This window comes from Phytophthora infestans, genomic scaffold (genome assembly GCF_000142945.1).
Source record: "Phytophthora infestans T30-4 supercont1.2 genomic scaffold, whole genome shotgun sequence".
Lineage (NCBI taxonomy): Eukaryota > Oomycota > Peronosporomycetes > Peronosporales > Peronosporaceae > Phytophthora > Phytophthora infestans.
In genome coordinates, this window is record NW_003303757.1 from 2,306,235 (window position 1) to 2,328,066 (window position 21,832).

The following is a 21,832-nucleotide window of genomic DNA, read 5'->3' on the forward strand; positions in this document are numbered from 1 at the left end:
TTAAGTATCAATACAGAATCCTATTTGCACAGTATCACGCAAGTGCCTTCCTGCCCTCAAGAACCGGAACTACATTGGCCGTACGAGCTAAGAGAAGGTTGAGAATTGCGAATCTAGTGTAGATAGTGATAACTGGATAATACATTGGCCAGATCCTACAACCTAGTGAGCTTTTCATTTACTTGTGCAGATCCGACAGGTTAACTTAATTTACTACTTGGTCGGTTACACCCTAGAGGTTCTCAACTCTCAAGATCCCGTCACAGGAGGCGGCAAGTACGACGCAAAACTAAACGCAAAGGCAAGGGACATACCCGCAAGGCAACCCTATGGCCAGATCCACGATCTAGGCCCCGGATCCATAAGCTCGAATATTCGCTTAGGATTCGGAACCATCCACGGACGCAGAGTGAAGGTTTTCCACACCCCATCCCCACGTCTCGCCAAGACACTCAAGCTTCACCACTTGAACTCTTCGGAAGTTACCGAGAGAGCAAGACCCCGCCCTACCGACGGGTACACAAGGTGAGGAAAGTTCAGCAGAACACGGATCATCGGGGGACCCCCTCCGTTAGTCGGTGTCTGGGCGCAGTTGGTAAGTTGGATCCATGCTGACTTAATAGCCGGGGGGGGAAAGAAGGCCCGCCACCTACTTTTTGTAAAAGGTACCAGCTTTATTTTGCGTTTTAGGCCAGGAAATGAAGACGCTCCCACGGCGCTTCGAGCATCGCAGACACTCTCGTCACTACAGGCGTCAAACCAGCACGAGGGACCATCGCTCAGATAGCACCTCACCTGGGGTCGACGGGAATGTGGTAAAAGGACCTAAAATGTGTTGTAAGTCGGTCCGTGACCTGACTCGAAATACACTAGAACATGATCAAATTGCTTCGCGGCAGCGTCCTTGGTGCGTGCCACAAACACTCTGCAGTAGTTGCTTTTGCGGTCAACAAATTTGATCATGTAGCGGTTGTTGAGCCGGTCCCTCGGGGTCATTGGGCCCTTGAGGTCCGAGCAGATTTTTCCACCGACTCTATCGATCGGCGAGTGAGCTCCGCTGTCCTTGGTGGACTGTCGATTCTTACTCTGCTTTCCTTGTGCACATGTAAGACAGTTAACGCGCTTTCGATCTGTGAGCTTGATCCCGGGGCTCGGGTCGCGCGCAAAGCGCTCAACAGCGTCGTAGTTGAGATGTACCAGTCTTCTATGTAACTCCACCAGAGAACCCTTTTGCACTGCGCTGTTCGCATCACCCGAGGCACCCGCCTAGCCGCCCAATGCGGCCATGATCACATCCGATACGGCCTTGTGCGCCTTCTCAACCTCACCACAAACTACCAATACGTTTCGCCGCAATCCAACATCGAAAGTAACTATGCCTCCGTCCTTGGCAGCCGCGACACGCTGCCCACCTCGATAGGTCAGCGTGAATCCTTTCTCGTCCAATTTGCCGTACGAGATCAAGTTATGCACGACTCCTGCGGCATAGTACACATCAGTCAACTTGAAGATCTTCTCAGCACCGCACGCCGACACCCGCAGTGTCAGAGTGCCCTTCTTCGTCACGCTCAACGGTTCTCCGTTAGGTTGCAGGCACACGTCGTCTACCGACTCAATCTCGTCGAGCCAAGACTCATTACTTACTAGATGGCTGCTCGACCCACTGTATCAACTCGTTGTTGTCACCGGCTGGCTTGTCCCGCAAGGCAAGCGTCAAATCCGGCACTTTGCCGTGGCCTCGACCACGATCTGGATAGTCTGCTCGCAGATGCCCAATTCGTTTGCATTCGCGACACCGTCGCGTCTCCTTGTTGCGTTGCTCACCCACTGTAGCGACGACTTCCTTGCCGAGATTCCTGTTCCTTGTAGGCTCGGGCTTGCGCAAAATGGGCGAGCTCCTCCGCTGGTTGCAGGTAATCTTCTGGTTCCGTCCCCCTTGGCCATCAGTACGGTACGTAAGTCCGCGGACGCGTACTGTACGATGTTATTCGGTGCCAAGTAGTATGCGCTGCCTCCGCAAGCCTCCGATACAGCTACCATGTACATGTAGTGCTCGGGCCACGATCTCTTGACGTCCTTGGCCATCATGAAAAGCTTCATAGCTTGAGCTGGGGTGATGTTCGTTTTGAACGCCTCCAGCATTCTCTCCATCACGTACTGTAGGGTAGACAGCTGTCCCCACCAGGCCTCGACCTGCTTGTGGTAGTATCGTTCAGCTGTACCCGCCAAGAAATGCCCCAGTAGGTCGTCTTCAGGCCACGCGAAGCCACACGCCGACTGTGCGATGTTGACTTGGCGCTCAAACCGTCTGCCCCACTCGAGGAACCCAGACCTAATGCTATACGGATAGCGGATCGCAGCGTTTTGATTCATGGCTGGGAACCTCCCGGCTCCAGCCTGCTGCGCGTCCTGTCGCTGCGGTGCAGCCATCGCCGGTTAACAGCCTGTGCTGCATCATACAATCTCTGCAGGTGCCACGTCAGCATTCCGTATCCTGGTTGATGTTGCCCGAAGTACTGCGGTGGTACCGCTGGTCTTCGCGGCGTCGCCGTGTACGAAGTCTCTGGCGATCCCGCCAGAGAGTCTATATGCATCCGTACTCCGCGCCCGAGTCCTGTGGCAAACAGGCTCGAGCGCATAGGTGGTGTCGTAGGCACACTGACGTCGCGCGCGGCGTCCTCGTTTTCCCGATCTTCTCATGAAGCTTCGACTGCGACTCTTTAAGTTTGTCCAGTCGTCCGGCCAGACCATGCATGAGATCCAGCAGCTCGCTGTCGCCCGCGGGGCGGCCGTCGGGGTTGTTGTTGTTGCACCTTTCGTGAGCAACAGCGGTGCTCTCATCTTCGACGTCGTCAGCCATGCCAACCCTTTCCCGATTGGCAACAAGTACTGGCGTCGTCGCTGGTGCTTCGTCGCCGGCAGCCTCGTCGGTGACTCTGGTCATTGGGCTCATTACCTGTTGTAAGTCGGTCCGTGATCTGACTTGTTAACACTTGTATGCACACGAGGCTTCTTACGCAAAAGAGAGAGTGTTTAGTTTAGACCTCGTCCAGGACGAGGTCTAAACTAAACACGGGACGCCTACAACTTCCTATTCACCTTCTCATTCTTCTTCGTGCCTTTTCAGCCAATCAATGGCCTCGACCACTGTGCTGATCTTGGGGGCCGTCGCAGCAGCCGACGCTCGCGCACCTGGCTGAGGATCAACCAATACGTCGTCTGTACCACTGTACTTCGACAAAATGGCTAGCACAGCACTACATTAGCTGACATGTTGATGGCGATAATACCTTTCAGGACAAGGGTGGCGACAGGGAGGAACACATTGATCCTGATGACATCGCTCCATATGACGACACATATTATGTAGATAACTATGCCGATTTTTTATATGGATATGGAGACCGTGATGGATGATGCTAGTGGTGCGCACACGGACGCCAGCAGGTATCGTTGCTTTGGTAGCGCTTGAAGCGGCCATCTTCGTGTAACGATGCTGAAGCTGCAGCGGATGGCGCGCCACTCCCTCATTCGTCTATAGCTTCTACAGACGCACGACCAATTGCCTGTCTCGGCTTTTTGCGAGGTCATCATGTAGCTCGCTTACAACCTGTTCTAGACGTCGATTGACATCGCGAAGCGCCTCAAGAGGAGTGGAGGCCCGTAAATCATAGCCAAGTGTTAATTGCTCAAAATAATGATGTTCGTAGCTAATGATGTCTAGAAAGCAGCGTTCACGAGCTCACGTTGAAGGGTAAAGGAATCAACCTTTTTAACAGTATATTTAAGTATGATGTTACACGGGTTTCTGAAAAGTCGTGGGTTTTTTCAAAATCGTTTTTTTTTTTTTCCTAATTTAAAAATAAGTTGACGAAATAAAAGTAGGCAGTGCCTGCGTGCACTTGTCATTTGGACCTTGAATATTCAATTGCTCAACCGAGGATTAAAAAAGTCGGTACCTTATTTGGTACCTGCTTTTGGTAAGTGAAAGATTTTTGTTTTTTTCAATAAAAATATTTTGTCTTGTACAGTAAGCTTAAAACCAATTCCAAATGGCGGACGAGCAGACACGCACCAGAATGGAACCCCCGAGCCTAGAGCTAAAGCAGTTTGGCCGCGAGACAAAAAACCTAAAGCACAAGCACAAGAGCAAGCGCAGTGGAAAGTGTGACGCCAACAAGGGTGGGGAGCTTAAGCGTACACCGCCGTCCGCGGTGCCGCCCGGCCGTCACCATGCCCACTCCAAACGCAACTCAAAGGCCAACCGCGAGGACGCTTTGCGAGAGTTACTCGCGGGAAAGATAGCGGAGATTGAAGTGGGCGGCGACGAAAACCTTGAGGCACCCATTGACCTCGCGGGGATCTACCAGGACGAGACACTTGCGACACGGCTGAAGGACGAGGCAGTGTCTCTTAAACAGAACGAAGACGTGTCTGTTGAGGAGCAGGTGGCGGAGCTCGTCAGTAGTATCGCTCAGGCGGTACGTATATGACTACAGAGAGGTGATGCCTGTTTGAGACTGATGGGTGGAAATGTGATAGAGCGAGCACCTGGAGCTGATGCAAAAGAAGATCGGAGAGCTGAACTCCAAGTACATCCTGCTCAAACAGCGAAAGAGTGCAGGTGTGTGTGTGGGGGGGGGGGGCTGTCTGTGCATTGCAGATGTAAACCTTGTGTGTGGTCTTTTTGACATTTGTGGTATACAGTAAGCACCGAGCTGGTCAAAACGAACACGTCGAAGGTCAAACTGGAGCAGCTTTGTCGTGAACTGCAGAAGCAAAACAAGCTCATTGTGGTATGTGCGTTTTTTATCGCAAGTTGCTTGCCTTTTCATTCACGTCGACATTTGTCTGCTTTGTACAGAACGAGAGCCGTCGTATTGCTGACGAAGAAGACCAAAAGAGGTTAGCATCGAATAGGATTTGAAAAATAATGCTGTATGGTTATTTCTCTTTGCTTTGCTTTCAGACGCGAACTGTCAGCGCAGTTTCAAAAAACGATCGAAGACGTGAGTGCCAAGATGGACAAACAAGGTCAAGACTACGTGGCCTCTTTGAAAGAGAACGAAAAGTACGTTGGGTGCTGACTAATTGCCAGCAGGGTGCCAACTAATCCTGAACTGAATGCCACAGTCTTCAGCAGAAACTGAAGACATTCCTTGAGCAATACACGGTGCGCGAAGAACACTTTCAGCGTCAACTAGAAGCCAAGGATCTGGCAGTCCAACTCGCGGAAACGAAGCTGCAACACCAGGTGGAGCTTACCACACGTGAGGCGGAAAAAGTGAAAGTCACTCTCGACAAGGCGAAAGAGTTTTCGGATCGCGAAGGTGAGCTACAAGCGCAACTCAACTCGTACTCGGAGAAGTTTGATGTGGTGCAGGAAACCCTGACGAAGAGCAATCAGATGTTCACCACTTTCCGCGAAGAGATGGATAAAATGGCAAAAACGACCAAGAAGCTCGAGAAGGAGAACCTTGCTCTTCGAAAGAAATGCGCTGCCTACGATAGTGGAGCGATTGCTTCTATTCAAGAGAAGGTAGCATCCGTTGAGGAGACACTAAAACTGCAGGAGAAGGTCAAGAAGCTCGAAAGTTTGTGTCGTCATCTTCAAGCTGAGCGCAATAGTACTCGACAAGCCCAGCAAGCTCAAACCACTGTCTCTTCTGCTACCGAGTCGGCCAGTAAAGGAGAGCACTGACCGTGCCAAATATAGTCGCTCCATCCCAGATTTGTCGACTGTAATAGATCCTGCATCTTCAGCCCAAATGATGTAACCGTGTATTCCCGACGATGCTCCCGATGACCTATTAATTATCTGTTGTGTTCCACAGGGGTCAAGCGGCTAGAATGAAGTCCACCGTAGATAATTCGAAAAATGGAGGTGCATTTATGCACAACACTTCAGTGGCGAAGTATATGCAAGCGAAAAAGCGCATTGGCGGCAAGGATGCTCCTATCAATTATTTATTTGAAGAGCGAGTATTTTGTCCGGGTGACACAGCTCCTCACAAGGCGGCAGCGAAGGCGGAGGTTCTAGAACTGCTTCGCTCGCGCATTCTTTCAGCAGAGAGACCGCAATGGGACCAATCAACTTCGAACTGGGACAGCATGCAGATGACTGGCAAATGCTACAAGCGCACAAATATTAACGCAGAGGTGCACTTTCCAATTGAGCGCACTCTTGCCTAAGCTAATCTCTAAATTTGGTTATTACGTTTCCAGCGAAACATGTTCAACTACAACTATCGAGCCGAGAAGCTGCCAAAGAAGAACCCGACACACCGACCTAAACCAAACTGCTTCAATACAGGTATCATGGAAGTGGCCATAAAGGACAAATACGTCGGTGAAGCGTTCGGGGACGAGCGTGTGATGAAAGTACGTGTCACTTGTTCTAGGATCGTATGACCACGATATTTACAAGGATTATCCAGGGAATCGCCAAGTGCACGGAGGAGCTGCCCAACCATCCAAACTTGCGCGATGCTAAACCTTGGAATCAATCGGTCGAGCTAATGAGGAAATCTCACAAGAAGCACGTATGTCGGCAATGTGATGTCATGGCTGCTGAGTACTGCTAAGTAATTTGCTGGAATATTGATTCAGTTTGATACATTGGAGGCAGCGCGACTGACCAACAGTGAGAAATGGCGACACTTGGTCGGGGCAAGAGACATTTACAAAAGTCCAGAACTGCTATCAAAAGAGCTGTCAGCCCGCAAACGCCAGGAGAAACAGGGCATTGTAGCTGCAATAACAAAATCAGCGTCCTCGAGCTAAATTAATCATACTTCAAGTAGTTTTTTTATGTTCCTGTGAATGGACGCGACTGTAGATTTCCTCTCACACACCACTACAGCATTTAAGCCAAGATGACGATGCCGACTCCTCCTGAATCGCTTGTGCAGTATGGCGAGCCGGTTTTCACGGGCGAGAGGCTCGATCCACCCAAGAAGGTCCCGGGTGTCTCCAATTCAGGATCTTCCTCGAACTCAACCACCGCAGCAAATGTCGTGGCAGCAGCAAGTGAATCGGCTGGATCAACCGCTAATGGTAAAGGCCCCGATGGTGTCGCCCGGGTCGAAGACATATTAAATGCCATTTTACCTCCACAGTACGCAGGCATTATTGTTTCCCCGCTCGATGTGTAGAACTAGGTTAAGCTCTTACTTCTGCGGTTCTTAGGATGTGGTCTGAAGAAAATTCGGGGTTCTGGCTTCGTTACGCATCGAGTGTTCTCTCGACTCGCTTCGATGTGTTGAAATTGCAGGCAGCTCTTGATGCCAAGCTACTACAACGGCAAGCTCGCGAATGTGGCATTTGTCCTGTTCGAGAGTATCTGTACTCGCAAGCTTTCGATGAACTAATCCGTGAGGTGACACTTAATTGTCCCGAGAGAGGATTGCTCTTATTGCGTGTTCGTGATGAACTGCGACTCACAACTGATGCGTACAAGATGCTCTACGACTCAAGTCTGATCTTCGGGGCTCGGAAACAACTACAGGCTGAAGATGGCATGGGAGATCTAGCAGAGCAGACTGCAAGTCTTCAGCGTGACAAGGAGGAGAGCGAGAGCAAAGTGGCTGAACTCACCAACAAACTCGAGGTTATTGAGAAACGTGCAGCCGAACGCAAGGCCCTGCAAGAGAAGAAGTTTAAGGAGGAACTGGACTTTTTCAAGTACCAAGGACAACATCTTGATGCCTTTCTCAAGTCTGCAGGAGGTGGTCCTGGCGCTTCTGCGGGTGCCAAGTGAGCAAGCGCCAAGCTAATAAACACAAAATGAGAACAGAGATCAATATTGATAAAGCAATTTGCTGATTTGCCCCCTATGGACTTGCATATGTAGTCATTCAGCTTGTGATGTTTTGAGCTCCGCTTCGCTACAACAAGGAGGGTGACTCATACTTGCAGCCATTTCAGTGAGAAGTGCATGTGCCGCCGACACATATTTCTTCTGCTCCTGCGTGACCTGGCGACGAACATGCTGCCTCTGTACACGTGGTATCAAGAAACTTTCAACCAGTTCGCGCACCACAGTCTCATCACTGTCTAGTTCATCTTCCAGATGCAGCACAATTCCATCCACACCAGCGCTGCGAATATGCAGCTCGTTCAGTGCTTGAACATGAGATTTCTCTTGCGCAATTTCTTCCAGTACATTGACCACGAAATCGCGAGATGTTTCCTGGTGTATCTGCATCACACGACGGAAGACCTCGTCTTCACGCTCACGCAATATATCTTCAGCTTGCCGTCGCCCTCCTTCCTCTACTTCACGGACACGTCGCTCTTCAGTCGCCTTGATCACGAACGCACGCATCTTGGCCATTTCACGCGATCGAGAGAGCTCTTTCGACAAAAAGTCGAACATTTCAGACACAACTTCACCCTCCACACGTGTTTTCGCTGCGTTGGCCACACGATCAATCCCCTCAGCACCAGATCCTGGGAGGAGGGCGAGCTCATTGCGGCGTTGTAGCACCAGCTGATCGTCCGCTGCACGAAGTTCAGCGATAAGCTCATCACGTCTCTCCTTGCCTTCGAACATCATATTTTGGACTGCACGACCACGTATCAATTTCTGCAGTAAACGCACCACGTCCTCCACGTCGTGCTCCTGTACGTCAGCAACGTGGACAAGCGCGTAGTCGGGTGTGGGTGGGCGTATAACTTGCTGCTGTCTCTTGCTAGCTCGTCGTGATACTGGACTGTTAAAACTCCGGCGAGCTCCACGAGCTGCCTTGTCAACGTCGTTATGTTCCTTATACTTGTTAATAATAAACTCCATCTTGAGGAGGTGAGCTTCAATAGCCGCTTGTTTCCTTTCCTTGGCAGTACGGCCTCTCTTCTCACAAGGTTTGTACTTACCGGCAGTAGGTTGTACCATTTGTGCAGGCAAGGCGCTCTCGAGCTCGCGCAAAGCATCAAACTGCAGGAATCGAGGCTTCCCGATGCCCGATTCACGAACTTTCACCTTACCGGCCTTTCCATCACGTGTGATAGGAGCATACACTTGGGAACCGAAGTTGGCATATTCAGCAATGAAGTCACGTCCTCGTTCTGGCTTTGGCGTTCCGAATCCGCGTTCGTGTTGCCTCTCAACTCGTTTCTTGGTCAATTTTCTCAGTGCTGTTACCCGCTCCTGTTGAATAGCCTCAAGTGCATTTTCTTTTTCGTGAAGCAGGCGTTGACGAAGTGCTTCGAGTCGTTGCTCCGAAAGAAAAGCGTTCTCCTTTTCTCGCTCTGCCAGTGCTTGTTGTAGCAGATCCGCACGTTGATCATGGAATGCATCGATCTCAGCTTCACGATATGCCCATTCACGCGTCTCCTGAGCTTCCAGCATGGCCTTACGCAGCAACAAGCTGGCTTCGTCCGTCATAGGAGGTAAAGATGTCTCGAAAGCGCGTTTGTTGCGGTTGCGCTCAATGAGTTCCAGCTCAGCGTGACCAATTGGAAGCTGTCCGCGAGCATATTTCAACCCCACGAGTGCCTCTATCTCTGGTGGAATACCGGTAGCAGTCTTCTGGATGGTATAGTCAGGTGTGTATGGATCTGTCTGCGCTTCCGAGTCACGATAGATTGTCTGAATGCTCACAGACCGCGTGGCTCCTTCGAGAACTTCAGCAGCTACATGGGGAGAATTCAATTCTTTTACATCTCGATGTTTGAGTGGCAGTGTGGGGACAACGTATGTAGGCGCCAGTAGCACTTCCGGTGGCTCTGCTTGTAGACGTGGTAACACTGGTCTTCGATGAAACTTGACACGTTCACTGCCACTAATGAGATGGCTGCCTTCTGTTGGGTTCTGGTCGTTAATAGTGCTGCTAGTATTTGCCGGTTTGGAAGGTGCTCGATAGACGCCCTTGCGGTACGAGCCGCCTGAGCTCGAGACTGTATACACTGTGTCTGCAAAGAGCACATATCCAAGTTAACTACGCCACAACAGACGCTTGGCAACACGAAGGAGCCTACCATAGACAGCATCAAGTACCCGGGATGGCACCGCTCGCGACATTGTGCTGGAGTACGTTACACGAGCGGAGTTCTCAAAGTTCGACCGGTAATATAATTTATGGAGAGAACGCACCACGACACCAAAGCCGTTTTCAGCGAGAAGGCGCTCCGTGTAAAATAGCACATGGCAAGCAATGGCACCAAACGGCATGTATTTTCTTTAGCGTAGTGTGGAGGATCTTCAAAAAATGTGCGCATGTGCTAACCAGCTTCGTTTCTCTTAAGAAGAGACACTTTTTGCAAAATTAAGTGCGAGTTGCTTGGAATGGGTCACACAGTCAGCCAATCCAATACCATAGAAGCTATTGCCACCCAAAAACAGACCCGGGGCGTTGCGAGCAATCTGCTTCTCAATACGCTGCAGAGTCTGACCAAAGCCCACGTGGTATTGAGGGATTCCGTTCGTCATGGCCATAGCACGCACGTAGTCGGGTTTCTGCGTGATGCCGAGGTGCCGCTTTAACGCATCTAGGGCGTAGCGTTCAAGCTCTCCTTCGGGTTGCGATGCCACATCACGGAAGTGCGCGCCGCCGCTCATGACACTCAGACGCGTCTGCATCTTGCGCTCATTCTGCACAGGGAACGTGTTGGAGTCAAACACTACACCAAGCACCTTCTCATGCTCTGAAGATGGAATCAGGTAGCCGAATCCATCAGTTGTCAGCACATTCTCGTTGTACCCAACATGCACCATGCCCATGTCCACGAACTTGATCTCATTCAGTGCCTCAGCCAAGCCTGCCGCTGTATCCTTTACTACTGGGGCCAAATAACATGCTGGAATCGTAGAGAACAAGTGTGAGGCTCGAATTGGTTCCCGGATCTCCCCAGACGTAGGATCCTTGCTCTCCACCACAAAGCGCGTCCCTTTGGCCGAAGCGCTATTAAGTCCATGAACCTCCAGTCTCGTCACCTTTGTGTTTAGCTGTAGATCGGCCATCGGGTTGTTCTCGATACTGTCTGCCAATGCACTAATCAGTGTACCCATACCGTCGCTGAAGGAGACACTGACAGACTTCTCGTGTTTCTTGACGAATTCCGACTTATTAGTGCCGTCCAGCAGCTTGTCGACCGTCTTGAAGCCACCGAAGAGCACGCCCTTCACCACTGACCCGTGTTTCTTCTCCAAGTCCAACAGCATGGGGAAGCACGAGCGTATGGAGAGCTTCCTGATGTCACCGCCGAAGATGCCAGAAGCCATGGGGTCCAGTAGCCTTTCAGCCACCAAAGGGCTAAACCTCCTGGATATAAACTTGTATATTGACTCGTCCTCGACGGTTCCTGACTTGACGAACATCTCGTGCAATGCCGCACGGGCAACGTCTAGCGACAGCGGCCAATGTAGCACCTCCAGCAGCGACGTTGGCAGCTTCTCCACGTTTCCGTCACGCAAGATGTAGCGCGCCTGTGCTGCCGGGTCCACAGCCTGCATACAGTCCTGCAAATTCAATTGCTCGATGAGTCGCAACATCTCGGTACCATTGCGCGACGGCCGGAAGCCCCTGGGCCCTTCTTCAAACAGAAACCCCCCACGCTTGGCAGTCTGCACCCAGCCGCCTGGTGTGGTGCTGGCGTCCAGCACGCGGATACGCGTGCTGTCGGCGACGGCCTTTGGCAGCGCCTGGCGCAGGAAGTAGGCCAGCGTCAGACCAGAGATGCCGCCGCCCAGGATGACCACGTTGTGAGCAGGCGCCATCAGCATATTTCGGTTTCCACTGAACCTGTGACGGGGTCATACAGCATGAAACGAGGTACGTAGCCCTAAGTGTACCCAGGTTACATGAAGTATGACACGTCATATTATGGGATATTCGGTACAAAGTAACAAAGTACCAAAGCCAACCGTTGGTTAACGACATTGCATTTCTATAGGGGACTTATAGTTTGAATTAAACCCAAGCTTTAGCTACCTATAAATATACTCAGTTTACATTCTACCTTAATTTGGTCACTTCGCTCTCTTTTGAATAAAGAGGGGACCTGTGAGCTGCCGTTCACTGAGAGTTTGTATACTCTCGGAAGATAACTTCCTCTAGCGCAAGGTGGTGTGTGACCCCGTCACACTTGGTAGCACTCGTAGTCAATCCACGCTACCGCGGGTAGACTACCTGAACCTCTCCGAAGCTCGTTGCCATGGACAGGAACGACTTCTCCCATATGAACGACTCTCAGTTCGAGTCGGGCTGGAAGATGGCAGGCATCTTCGGGATGGAGGCCCCGCAGAGCCTGGTGGTGTCAACACCGGCCGAGCAGCTCGAGCGCGTCAATGCGTTCGACGCGTACCAGGGCCTCATCGCGCATGTGCGGGAGAACCTGCAGGCTCCGGCGGCGGAAGCAAATCCGCCTCACCCGAAGCCAATACGGCTGAAGGTAAATCCGTATGAAGGGGAGGAAGGCGAGAACCTTCACTTCTGGGTCCAGGAAGTAGAGCTCGCGATGGACGCGGCTCTGATCTCGACCGAGCAACTGCGTGTTGCTTTTGCACTCTCCAACCTTAGCGGTCGTGCTAAGAGTTGGGTGTACACTCAAAAAGCAGCATCCCCTGGATGTTTCACATCCTGGGCTCAGCTGTGTGAACAGCTCCGAGCCCCGTTCCTCCCGGCGAGCTACGAGTCCCGCCAGCGTTCGCGCTTCCTCGCGTAAACAAGGAAGGCGCGAACTGCACGAGTATGTGCAAGAGATACGGGAGCTCACGGCGTTCCTAGTGGGAAACCCACTCAGCGAACACATCAAGATGACTGTGTTCATGGACGGCCTTAGAGTGGGCCCCGCACGCACTCAGCTGTTCCGGGTGCAGTCAAGCACCCTTGAAGAGGCGATTCAAGTGGCTCTTTAAGAAGAGTACAGCCATCGCCAGGCGCGTACGCCGGCCTCAGCGTGGCCTGGGAGTTCCTTGTCGGCTCCCGGTCGAACAAGCCCCAACGGACCAGTCCCCATGGAACTCGGGTCCGCCGAACAGCGTAACATCCGCTACTTCGGCTGCGGGAAGATGGGCCACTTCAAGCGCGACTGTCCCGCGGAAAGACTCTGCAGACGGGCCTTCCCCAAGCCCGTCCTCAAGAGTCGCTGGCAGAAGCCAGGATCCCGGGGACAGGGGAACGCAGGGAACCAGTAGGGGCGGGGCGCCCTACTGGGGAAGAACTAAGTCTTCGTGATGGGTGCGCGGGTGGCGCGTACCACGGGGACTTAGCCCCTGAGAGTCTTCGCACTCTCGAATCGGCGAAGAGCAGCGGCGGGTTGCTCGTAGTACACGGATGTGTACGGGAATACGATCATCCCTATAGAATCTTGATCGATTCTGGGGCGTCGAAGAATTTCGCACGTCGCCAGACGGTTGCTCGCAACAGCAACAAGTTGTCCGATGCTCTGAGAGAAAGCAAGGGCAACGGGACGGTGTCAGTGCGACTGACCGACGGGAAGGTCGTCACTGTCCTTAACGTCCAAGTGGATCTGGCCGTCAAGTTTGAAGACTTTGACAGCTTCGAACAGCTCACTGTTCTCGATATGGATCCATATGATATGATCCTGGGCATGCCCTGGCTTGAGAAGCACAAGCCCTGGATCAGGCAAGGCAATCGGTGCCAGCCGCCCTGCGCAGTCCGACAGAGCATTGGTGAGTCATGTTCCCACCTCTGTCAGGACCCGGGGCGCCCGCGAGGGCTGCCAGGGTACCAAAGCATCCGGCAGATGCTTGGGAGTCGTCATCGTCTATGACGACTCCGAGGATGTTTTGATGGTGGCCGCGCCCAGAAAAGGCGCCGGCCAAGTGGGTAACTTAGGTCCACAAGCGGGTAACTTAGTTCCGCAGACAGCTGCAGCTGCCACGAACACTGAGAACAGCGTGTTCAGAGTGGGTAACAGAGTTCCACTCACGGTCGCCCAGACCTTAACTGAAGAGGAAGACGTCGGATACGCTTCCTGTGTGGGTAACACAGTACCACACGAGGCCACGAGTGCCTCGGATGTCGTAGCGCCGACATCCCTAGACGTGGGCAGCAAAGCTCCACGTCACGTCGCCGTCGTCAACGACGCCGACGCCGCCTCAAGTCGGATCCGAACGTCGTTCAGATCGACGTCGCTTCTAGCGACTCGGAGCCCAGGGCTCGGGCTCCTCCGACAAGGCCGGTGGAAGAGTGTTATCACATTGTGGTGTAGCGGGATCAGCAAAATCTGCGAGATAGCTGGATCCAACTTACCAACTGCGCCCAGACACCGACTAACGGAGGGGGTCCCCCGATGATCCGTGTTCTGCTGAACTTTCCTCACCTTGTGTACCCGTCGGTAGGGCGGGATCTTGCTCTCTCGGTAACTTTCGAAGAGTTCAAGTGGTGAAGCTTGAGTGTCTTGGCGAGACGTGGGGATGGGGTGGAGCAGCAGTGGAAAATCTTCACTCTGCGTCCGTGGATGGTTCCGAATCCTAAGCGAATATTCGAGCTTATGGATCCGGGGCCTAGATCGTGGATCTGGCCGTAGGGTTGCCTTGCGGGTGTGTTCCCTTGCCTTTGTAATTTTTTTTGCGTCGTACTTGCCGCCTCCTGTGACGGGATCTTGAGAGTTGAGAACCTCTAGGGTGTAACCGACCAAGAAGTAAATTCGGTTAGCCTGTCGGATCTGCACGTGTATAGGAAAGCTCACTAGGTTGTAGGATCTGGCCAATGTATTATCCAGTTATCGCTACCAACACTAGATTCGCAATTCCTAACCTTCACGGAGCTCGTACGGCCAATGTAGTTCCGGTTCTTGAGGGCGGGAAGGCACTTGTGTGTTACTGTGCAAATTGAGGACTGTATTGATATTTAAGCCTATACCTGCCTGGATTTCTACCTTCTATGTCTTTCATCTGCTAAATCGCTTACCAGGCTCGGCTGCATATCCCTTCTTCCCTTGACCCATCATCCCAGCTGTGTTATCTTCAGATCCATCGGATCCATGACGTAATCATCATGGTCACCCTATTATGGGTACACTCATCCGGATCCAGGTCGCTTGGATCCACCTCACTGTAATTGTACACTCGCCGTGGATCCGAGCTCTGTAATCATCCAACATCATCTTGCAACCGTCTGTGATCTCCATTGTCCCACGAAAGTTCGAGATCCACTGCATCCATCATTCCTATACCCTGGATCCAGGTCCCTCAAGGCGGGATCCTCCCTCCATGGATCCGAACTCGGAAGTATGGGATCCGGGGTACCTCGCGGTGGATCCTGACTTCTCGTTAGCCGTATCTACTAGATCCACCTTCGGATGGCACCTACCACCATTCCTTCATAGGATCCACACTCGATCCACTAGTACATAGTATATCCCATATCCACCTAAGTGAATCCAGGTAAGGGTGGATCCGAGATAAGTCTTGGTGGATCTTGCCTTCCCGTACATCGCTCATACCAGATCCATCGTCATTCCATATGGGGTGCCGCTCGTCATGGCTAATCCACCACAGGCAACTTGCACCCGTGCCAAACAACCCAAATCCTCTATAATCACTTGAAATTGTCACTAATTCGGGATAGTGACCCCGCGTCAGGCCCATTCTCTTATTTCTGAGAAAGCACTTCACCACAACATCTTCGATGGCGAGACCGGTTTACCCGTCAAGGCATCTGGTGTCCACTTGGAACCGTTCCCAGAGGTTGCAGAGATACTGAACCTCGAGGAAATGACGGTCGAGGCTTTCCTGGCCAACCTCAAGGCTGGAAAGGTTGCCGAGATGGCGCTCATAAGACCTGAGACCACTTGGGAGGAGCTGAACTCCTCCTCTGTCTTGGACGAGGACGTCCTGGAAGACTTGAACAAGCAACGTCAGACGCGCTTGGATTCCGAGATCCTTAAGAACCCCAAGGATCCGGTGTATCCTTTGGTGACGGAGTATGCGGACGTGGTGAACAAACACCCACCCACCCAACTCCCACCAGATCGAGGCGTACGGCTTGAGATTGATATCGTGCCTGGCGCAAAGTACTGTGTCACGAGGCAATGACCTCTATCGCGCGAACAGTGCGAAGTCATTGATGCCTTCTTCGCCGCGAAAGCGAAGGCAGGCATGGTGCGGGAGTCGAAATCCCCGCACTCGACGCCAGCTTTCTGCGTTTGGACGCCGAACGAAAAGAGGCGTTTAGTTCACGCTTATAACAAGCTGAACAACGCAACGGTGCCGGTCCAAACACCAATCCCACGAAAGGATGTGTTGTTAAACAACATGGCCGGGAGCGTACTGTACAGTGCGCTGGATTTGGTAGACGGATACTACCAGATCCTGCTGCGAGAGAGTGACATCCCGCTCATCGCGGTAAGCACTCCAAGCGGCATGCTTTGGGAGTGGCTCGTCGTACCGCAGGGCCTGTCTAACGGTTCAATCGCCTGGTGACGCAACTGTTCCGCCCTTTGCGTACCTTCGTACAGACGTACTTCGACGACATATTCGTCCATAGCCGTGCCGGGGGAGGCAAGACGGCCATGGAGGTGCATCTAGGACACCGCCGTCGAGTGTTGGACGTGATGCGAGCGAACAAGCTCTACGCCAACATCGACACGTGTGTTTTCGCGTCACCAGCGGTTAAAGTTCTCGGTTGCTTCGTAAGCAACGTGGGCGTTCGGGCTGACCCAGACAAGGTCACGGCCATAGCAGCATGGCCGACGCCCCGATCCCAGAAGGACATTCGAAAGTGGTTGGGCTTGGCCAACTACCTTCACAAGTACAGCGCAGGGTACGCGGGCTTCGCTAAGCCCTTGTCGAGCCTCCTTCAGAAGGACGTCGACTGGCGCTGGGAGCAAGAGCACCAGGATGCTTTTGACAGCATCAAGGCCAGTCTCCAAGAGGCCCCTGTCCTGGCCCTGCCGGATGAGACGAAGCCGTTTAGCGTCGTCTGCGATGCCTCCGACTACGCCATCGGATGTGCATTGCTGCAGGCCGACACGGCTGGACATGAACGAGTTATCTCGTTCCAGTTCAGGCAGCCCAAAGCCGCCGAGCGGAGCTACCCTGTCCACGACAAGGAGCTCCTGGCAATGAAATATGCCCTTGTGAAGTTTCGTGTTCACCTTCTGGGCTCTCGGCCCTTCGTGATCTACACAGATCACGCATCCTTGAGGACGGCGACTAACTCGCCTCACCTCTCCCAAAGGATGGCGAGGTGGCTGTCCTTCTTCGCGGAGTACAACTTCCGCGTCGAATACAAGCCGGTGTGGTGTAGTGATTTCTCCGTAGTTGCGGATTATCACCCGTCGACAAAGACGTGACACCGCCCAAGATGCTCAAGCAACGAACCCTCGGTCATGTGATGTACGGAGACGCCAAGGTGCAAGGGACTCGACGGCGTCACTCCCGAGCTTTCAACGAGTATTGGATACGGGCCATATGTCACTGAATCCAGGCTGTCCTTATTATTAATAATGGACTGGCCGGATTCGCATTCAGCGGACCATCTACGGTACGAACCCTCAGCGGCGGTTGGGATGAGTTCGCGGAAGACTCAGCGACCCTTGCAAGGCACGATCACCGTCTGCGACAGGGCGCGGACCGTTAAAGATACTCATGCGACGGTGCAGACGACGCTTGGCATACAAGAAGATCCATAACGGATCATTGTTCACTTGATATTTGTATATTTGATTAGGACTTCTTATTAGGAATAGACCCGAAAGGGTAAGCTTAAATACAGAACAGAATTTCCACTCAAGCACACAGAGCGACGTCCGGCTTCAAGGTAAGCGTCAGGTCAAGCTTGTTTGAGTGTGTTATGCCTGTCGGTGAACTCGAAGCTCTGTAGCGAGGGTTCATCCGGCAAGGCCAAGAGACTTTGTGTATTGGCCGATTATTATCGGGAGTTTTTACGTGACGGCTTATTGTTGCCTATTTGCACGACTGGGAGTGCGTGTATTGCATCCCTTTTATTCTTCCAACCGAGTGTTGAACACTCGGTGACCTCGTAAAAGGCTTACCCGTGCCTAATACCCTTCCGCTGTTGGGACCACGAGGATTCATAACACCTGCTAGCTTTGCTCGTCCTAGTAGCGTGTTCTTATTTTTACTGGTTGGCCTATATAAGTAGTTTACAAGGTCCAGTTTGTCCCGGTGCAAGGGCAGAACTGGGGTCTTCAGGTCCGTTCGAACGATCGTTTACTATCCTAGTAGACGTATTGTTGTGGGAACATCCTAACTACATTTGTAGCTAGAGTTCACGTGGGATTTCCAACACCACAACTGATACCGCGACCCGGGAACAGATTGTGATCATTGTGAACTGTTTGTATGGCCTTCCAGTTTACGAGCTACCAAGAGAAGAAGAACAAGAAAAAGAAAACAAGAAGCATGGCGAAAGGACTACCGACGGTACCAGTTACGCCTGCCAAGTCTGGCGGGGCTCGCAACGAGAGTTCAAGCCCGGCTGCGCGCTTTGCAGCCGCCACCGAGCTTTCAGTGAGCTTCAACGACGAAGCGGACATCGGTCCTGACGCCCACGATTATGAAGATTACGAAGACAAGACGCCGGCTCCAGAGCCAGGCGCAGCGACGCCGGAGACGGCCACGCTATCATCGGGGCTGAGCGGGGCGACCAGGTCCCTTTCGAGGAACCTCGCCGACGAGCTCGATGATGTTGCGGGACCGGAACCCGCCTACGAAGATTATGACGATGGGACCGAGGGCTCTAAACCTTCGGTGGCGAGTGCAAATCATTCAGCACTGCTGAAGGCACCTCGCCCTCCTATCAACGGTGATATACCAGCCGCCAAGCGCGTTTTCGACCGCGTACAAGCGCTGATGCAGAATGATGAGTGGATGCAGCTGTTCAAGCCCATCCCAAAGAAAGAAGCCGACTGGCCTGCGCTTGCGCAGGAACTTCAATTACCAGTCAACTCGGTTTCGACTAGCCAAGTTGGCGAGGATTCAGTTTCGCTACTGTTGTCGCTGGGCTTCGAGAACGAGACGTACCCATCGACGATGTCGCTCCAAGATTGGAGTCCACATAAAGCCGGTGCTGCTCTCCAGAAATGGAAGAAGAAGCTTCGGAAGGCGTTTGGCGCTGTTGGCATCAACGCCGGAAAGCAGCCTGTGAGTCGACCGATGATTCAAGATGAAGATCCGTCCACGATTCCACTGCCGCCGACACCCCAGCGACTCGCTCGTACTCCACCGACCAAGCGTGGAGCTGAGCGTGGTGCCTTTGGCACTACCGAAGCTTCACCGTATTTTCAAGACTCGCACATGGTTACGCCACGTTCGGAGAGCCGTATGCAACGTATTTACGCTGGTAACGAGAGTTCGTTCGGTCGCCGAGGCGGTGCGCGAGCTCCCAAAGGTGGTGCCGGACGTCGTCAAGTCGACAGCGATGGTTCGTCCAGTGACGATGACCTTTTGGTGCGTACATTCGACGAGGAAGATCCTCAACTCAAGTTGATGCGTCAGATGAATGAGCTAGCGACGCTGAACGACGTGGACCCGACACCGAGGATTGAAATGGCGTCGCACCGACCATTGGATCGCATCACGCCGCTCTCAGGCTCTCGCAACAAGAGCGAGAACTGTATGCAGTGGCTCCGTGGGTTCGTCTATGAAATGACTGGAACCCACACAGATGCCGACAAATGGTGCATTCTATTTGGGCTTAGTCTCCGGGACGGAGCCATTCATTGGTTCCGTCAACTTCCGAAGAAGACGAAGCGCAAGTGGAAGCTGTTGAGCGACGCGTTCATCCGCTATTACTGCTCGCAGCTCACGCAGACAGCACTGTCACGCTACTACTCGGCAAAGCGGGAGCGTAATGAACATCTGTGCGACTACAGAAACAGGCTGAATGGCTACGCTCGGACCGCCCGTCTACACTTCGAGAAGAGTGGTCGCGACGCGAAAGAACACGTACAACAGTTCCTGGCAACATGCGATGATGACAAGCTGGCGGAGGGTCTCTACCACGCTCAAGTCGCCGACATTCACGAGCTCGAAGAGATCATCGAAGATGTTCTCAAGGGCAAGGAGAGAATGGTCAAGCGTGACAGTGAGTACCGATACTCCAAGAGTTGTGACGCGCGACGCGACGATGGGTACGCCCGCAACAATCGGCGTGATGACCGTCGACGCGATGACAACCGTAATAAACCAAGAGTGGCGCTCATTGAAGCCACGGTGGATGACCTACTAGCTGAATTGGAGGGTCGTGAAGCTGCGCAGGGGGGTACCAAGTATTCAAACGAAGATTCGAACGCTTACAACGATGTCCAAGACGAGTATAACGACTTTTAGCCTGATAATACGGATGGTGATTTCTCATTGGATGAAAACGTCGCCGCGGCTAACGAAAATGAGCGCCGTGCAGCTGCTGAAGGCACCTACGCACGTTCAGACAACCGTCAACCACGTGGAAACACGACTGATCGCGAAAATGGCTTCAATCAAGATCGCCGAGGTGACCGTGGGTTCAATCAGGACCGACGCGGTCGGCGCGACTTCAACCGCGACAACAGACGCCCACAGTACGGACCATGCGTGGTGTGCGGTGGCATGAGTCACTCCGCCAACTACTGTAACAAGCGATGCAAGTTCTGCAAACAACTCCACGATGCTGGACAATGCGAACTTTTCCGCAACTTCCAAGACCTTGCCAAATTCGTGCGCACTAAGGGCACGAAGGAGGAACTCCCGCCAGAGCTCAAGGCCGTCGTTCAAGAACGTCATTTAAACTAGGCAGCCCGCCAACTACAACTGGGTTGGTCCCTATCGGGCTGCCACAGTTAACCGAGCCTTCAATGGAAGCAGAGTGTATCTTTGCTTTCATGAATGGCCTGATAAATACGTAACAAGTGTGAACGCGACGGAAAATGAAAAGGAGAGATGTAGAATCCTCGGTGGAGGTGTTGGAGAGAGAGTGGAGTGTGCTGATGCTGATGAGGGCACCAGCGAGGGTTCGCTCGGCTTGGTTTCGAGTGCAGCGCGAGACGAGCCCAAGGGTCACTCCAAGATGATGAAGTTGAACCCTGGCGAGAGACAGGGGTGGTGGTCGGCCAAGAAATTCGACCGACGGATCAGAATGAGAGCTCTGGTGCAAGGCGCTGTGAATGACCAGCGAACGAGGATCCTCCTCGACACAGGAGCGAACGTTAGTGTGATCACTGACGCCTTTGCCAAGAAGTTGCGACTCCGAGATGTACCCGATCACGGACGCCGCATTGACATTCAAGGTATTAACGAAGGCAAGGTGTCTACGATGCGGCGAGCGTGCGTCAAGATTACGCTCGGATGAAAGATGGTGTACGAGTTTGAGATGTGGGTAATGGCGTATAGTGCAGGCGTCGACGTGGTACTCGGGACCGACTTTATGATCCCAGCTGGGATCCGGTTGGACCTGTTTCACGGCGCGGCGCAATTACCGCACGAAGTTCAAATCCCACTGATCGAGACCAAGAATATGATCGACAGCAAAGAGTACGGCTCCCATGTTAACGCCGGGCCACCCGAGCGTTTGGACATTCAAGCGCACGAGTGGCGGGAATATCGACTAGCGAAGCGCCACGTCGGGCTGAAGGAACACGTACTGTGGGTTCGTCGAACGAACAAGTTAATTTCGTCAGTGACGAGGCTTCGACGTGGACGGCCTCAGAGCATTCGGTTGACCAACGTGTCCGACTGAACTGTGTACCTACCAGCACACATCTCGATCGCGATGTGGGGATCTGCCGCGAGGTGACGGCTATGTGCGTCTGGATTCTAAGAAGTACCAAGACTGGCAAGTGTTGGCCTACGAAGGTTGCAAAGACCGCGAACTCTTTCAGCGTGAATGTGAAATCTACGAACAATGGCTTGCAACTCAGCCTT

The 21,832-nt window shown here is 52.8% G+C and overlaps 4 protein-coding genes across 4 annotated transcripts; 3 read left to right on the forward strand and 1 right to left on the reverse strand.

Moving 5' to 3' along the window:
* Positions 1 to 4,052: 4,052 nt before the first annotated feature.
* Positions 4,053 to 5,701, forward strand: PITG_01511 (uncharacterized protein; the record flags this gene model as incomplete). Its single annotated transcript, XM_002908122.1, has 6 exons — positions 4,053 to 4,406; positions 4,543 to 4,624; positions 4,708 to 4,796; positions 4,865 to 4,905; positions 4,970 to 5,080; positions 5,134 to 5,701. 6 exons carry the CDS (start codon positions 4,053 to 4,055, stop codon positions 5,699 to 5,701), a joined length of 1,245 nt encoding a protein of 414 aa, XP_002908168.1.
* Positions 5,702 to 5,919: 218 nt separating this feature from the next.
* Positions 5,920 to 6,783, forward strand: PITG_01512 (uncharacterized protein; the record flags this gene model as incomplete). The annotated part of the gene is made up of 4 exons (XM_002908123.1): positions 5,920 to 6,159; positions 6,226 to 6,381; positions 6,438 to 6,542; positions 6,625 to 6,783. 4 exons carry the CDS (start codon positions 5,920 to 5,922, stop codon positions 6,781 to 6,783), a joined length of 660 nt encoding a protein of 219 aa, XP_002908169.1.
* Positions 6,784 to 6,875: 92 nt separating this feature from the next.
* PITG_01513 (dynein light chain intermediate polypeptide, putative) lies at positions 6,876 to 7,759 on the forward strand (the record flags this gene model as incomplete). Its single annotated transcript, XM_002908124.1, has 2 exons — positions 6,876 to 7,117; positions 7,189 to 7,759. 2 exons carry the CDS (start codon positions 6,876 to 6,878, stop codon positions 7,757 to 7,759), a joined length of 813 nt encoding a protein of 270 aa, XP_002908170.1.
* Positions 7,760 to 8,055: 296 nt separating this feature from the next.
* Positions 8,056 to 11,735, reverse strand: PITG_01514 (protoporphyrinogen oxidase, putative; the record flags this gene model as incomplete). The annotated part of the gene is made up of 6 exons (XM_002908125.1): positions 8,056 to 8,099; positions 8,323 to 8,565; positions 8,875 to 9,897; positions 10,345 to 10,591; positions 10,634 to 10,980; positions 11,011 to 11,735. The coding sequence occupies 6 exons, from the start codon at positions 11,720 to 11,722 to the stop codon at positions 8,056 to 8,058; spliced, it is 2,616 nt and encodes an 871-aa protein (XP_002908171.1).
* Positions 11,736 to 21,832: the final 10,097 nt, after the last annotated feature.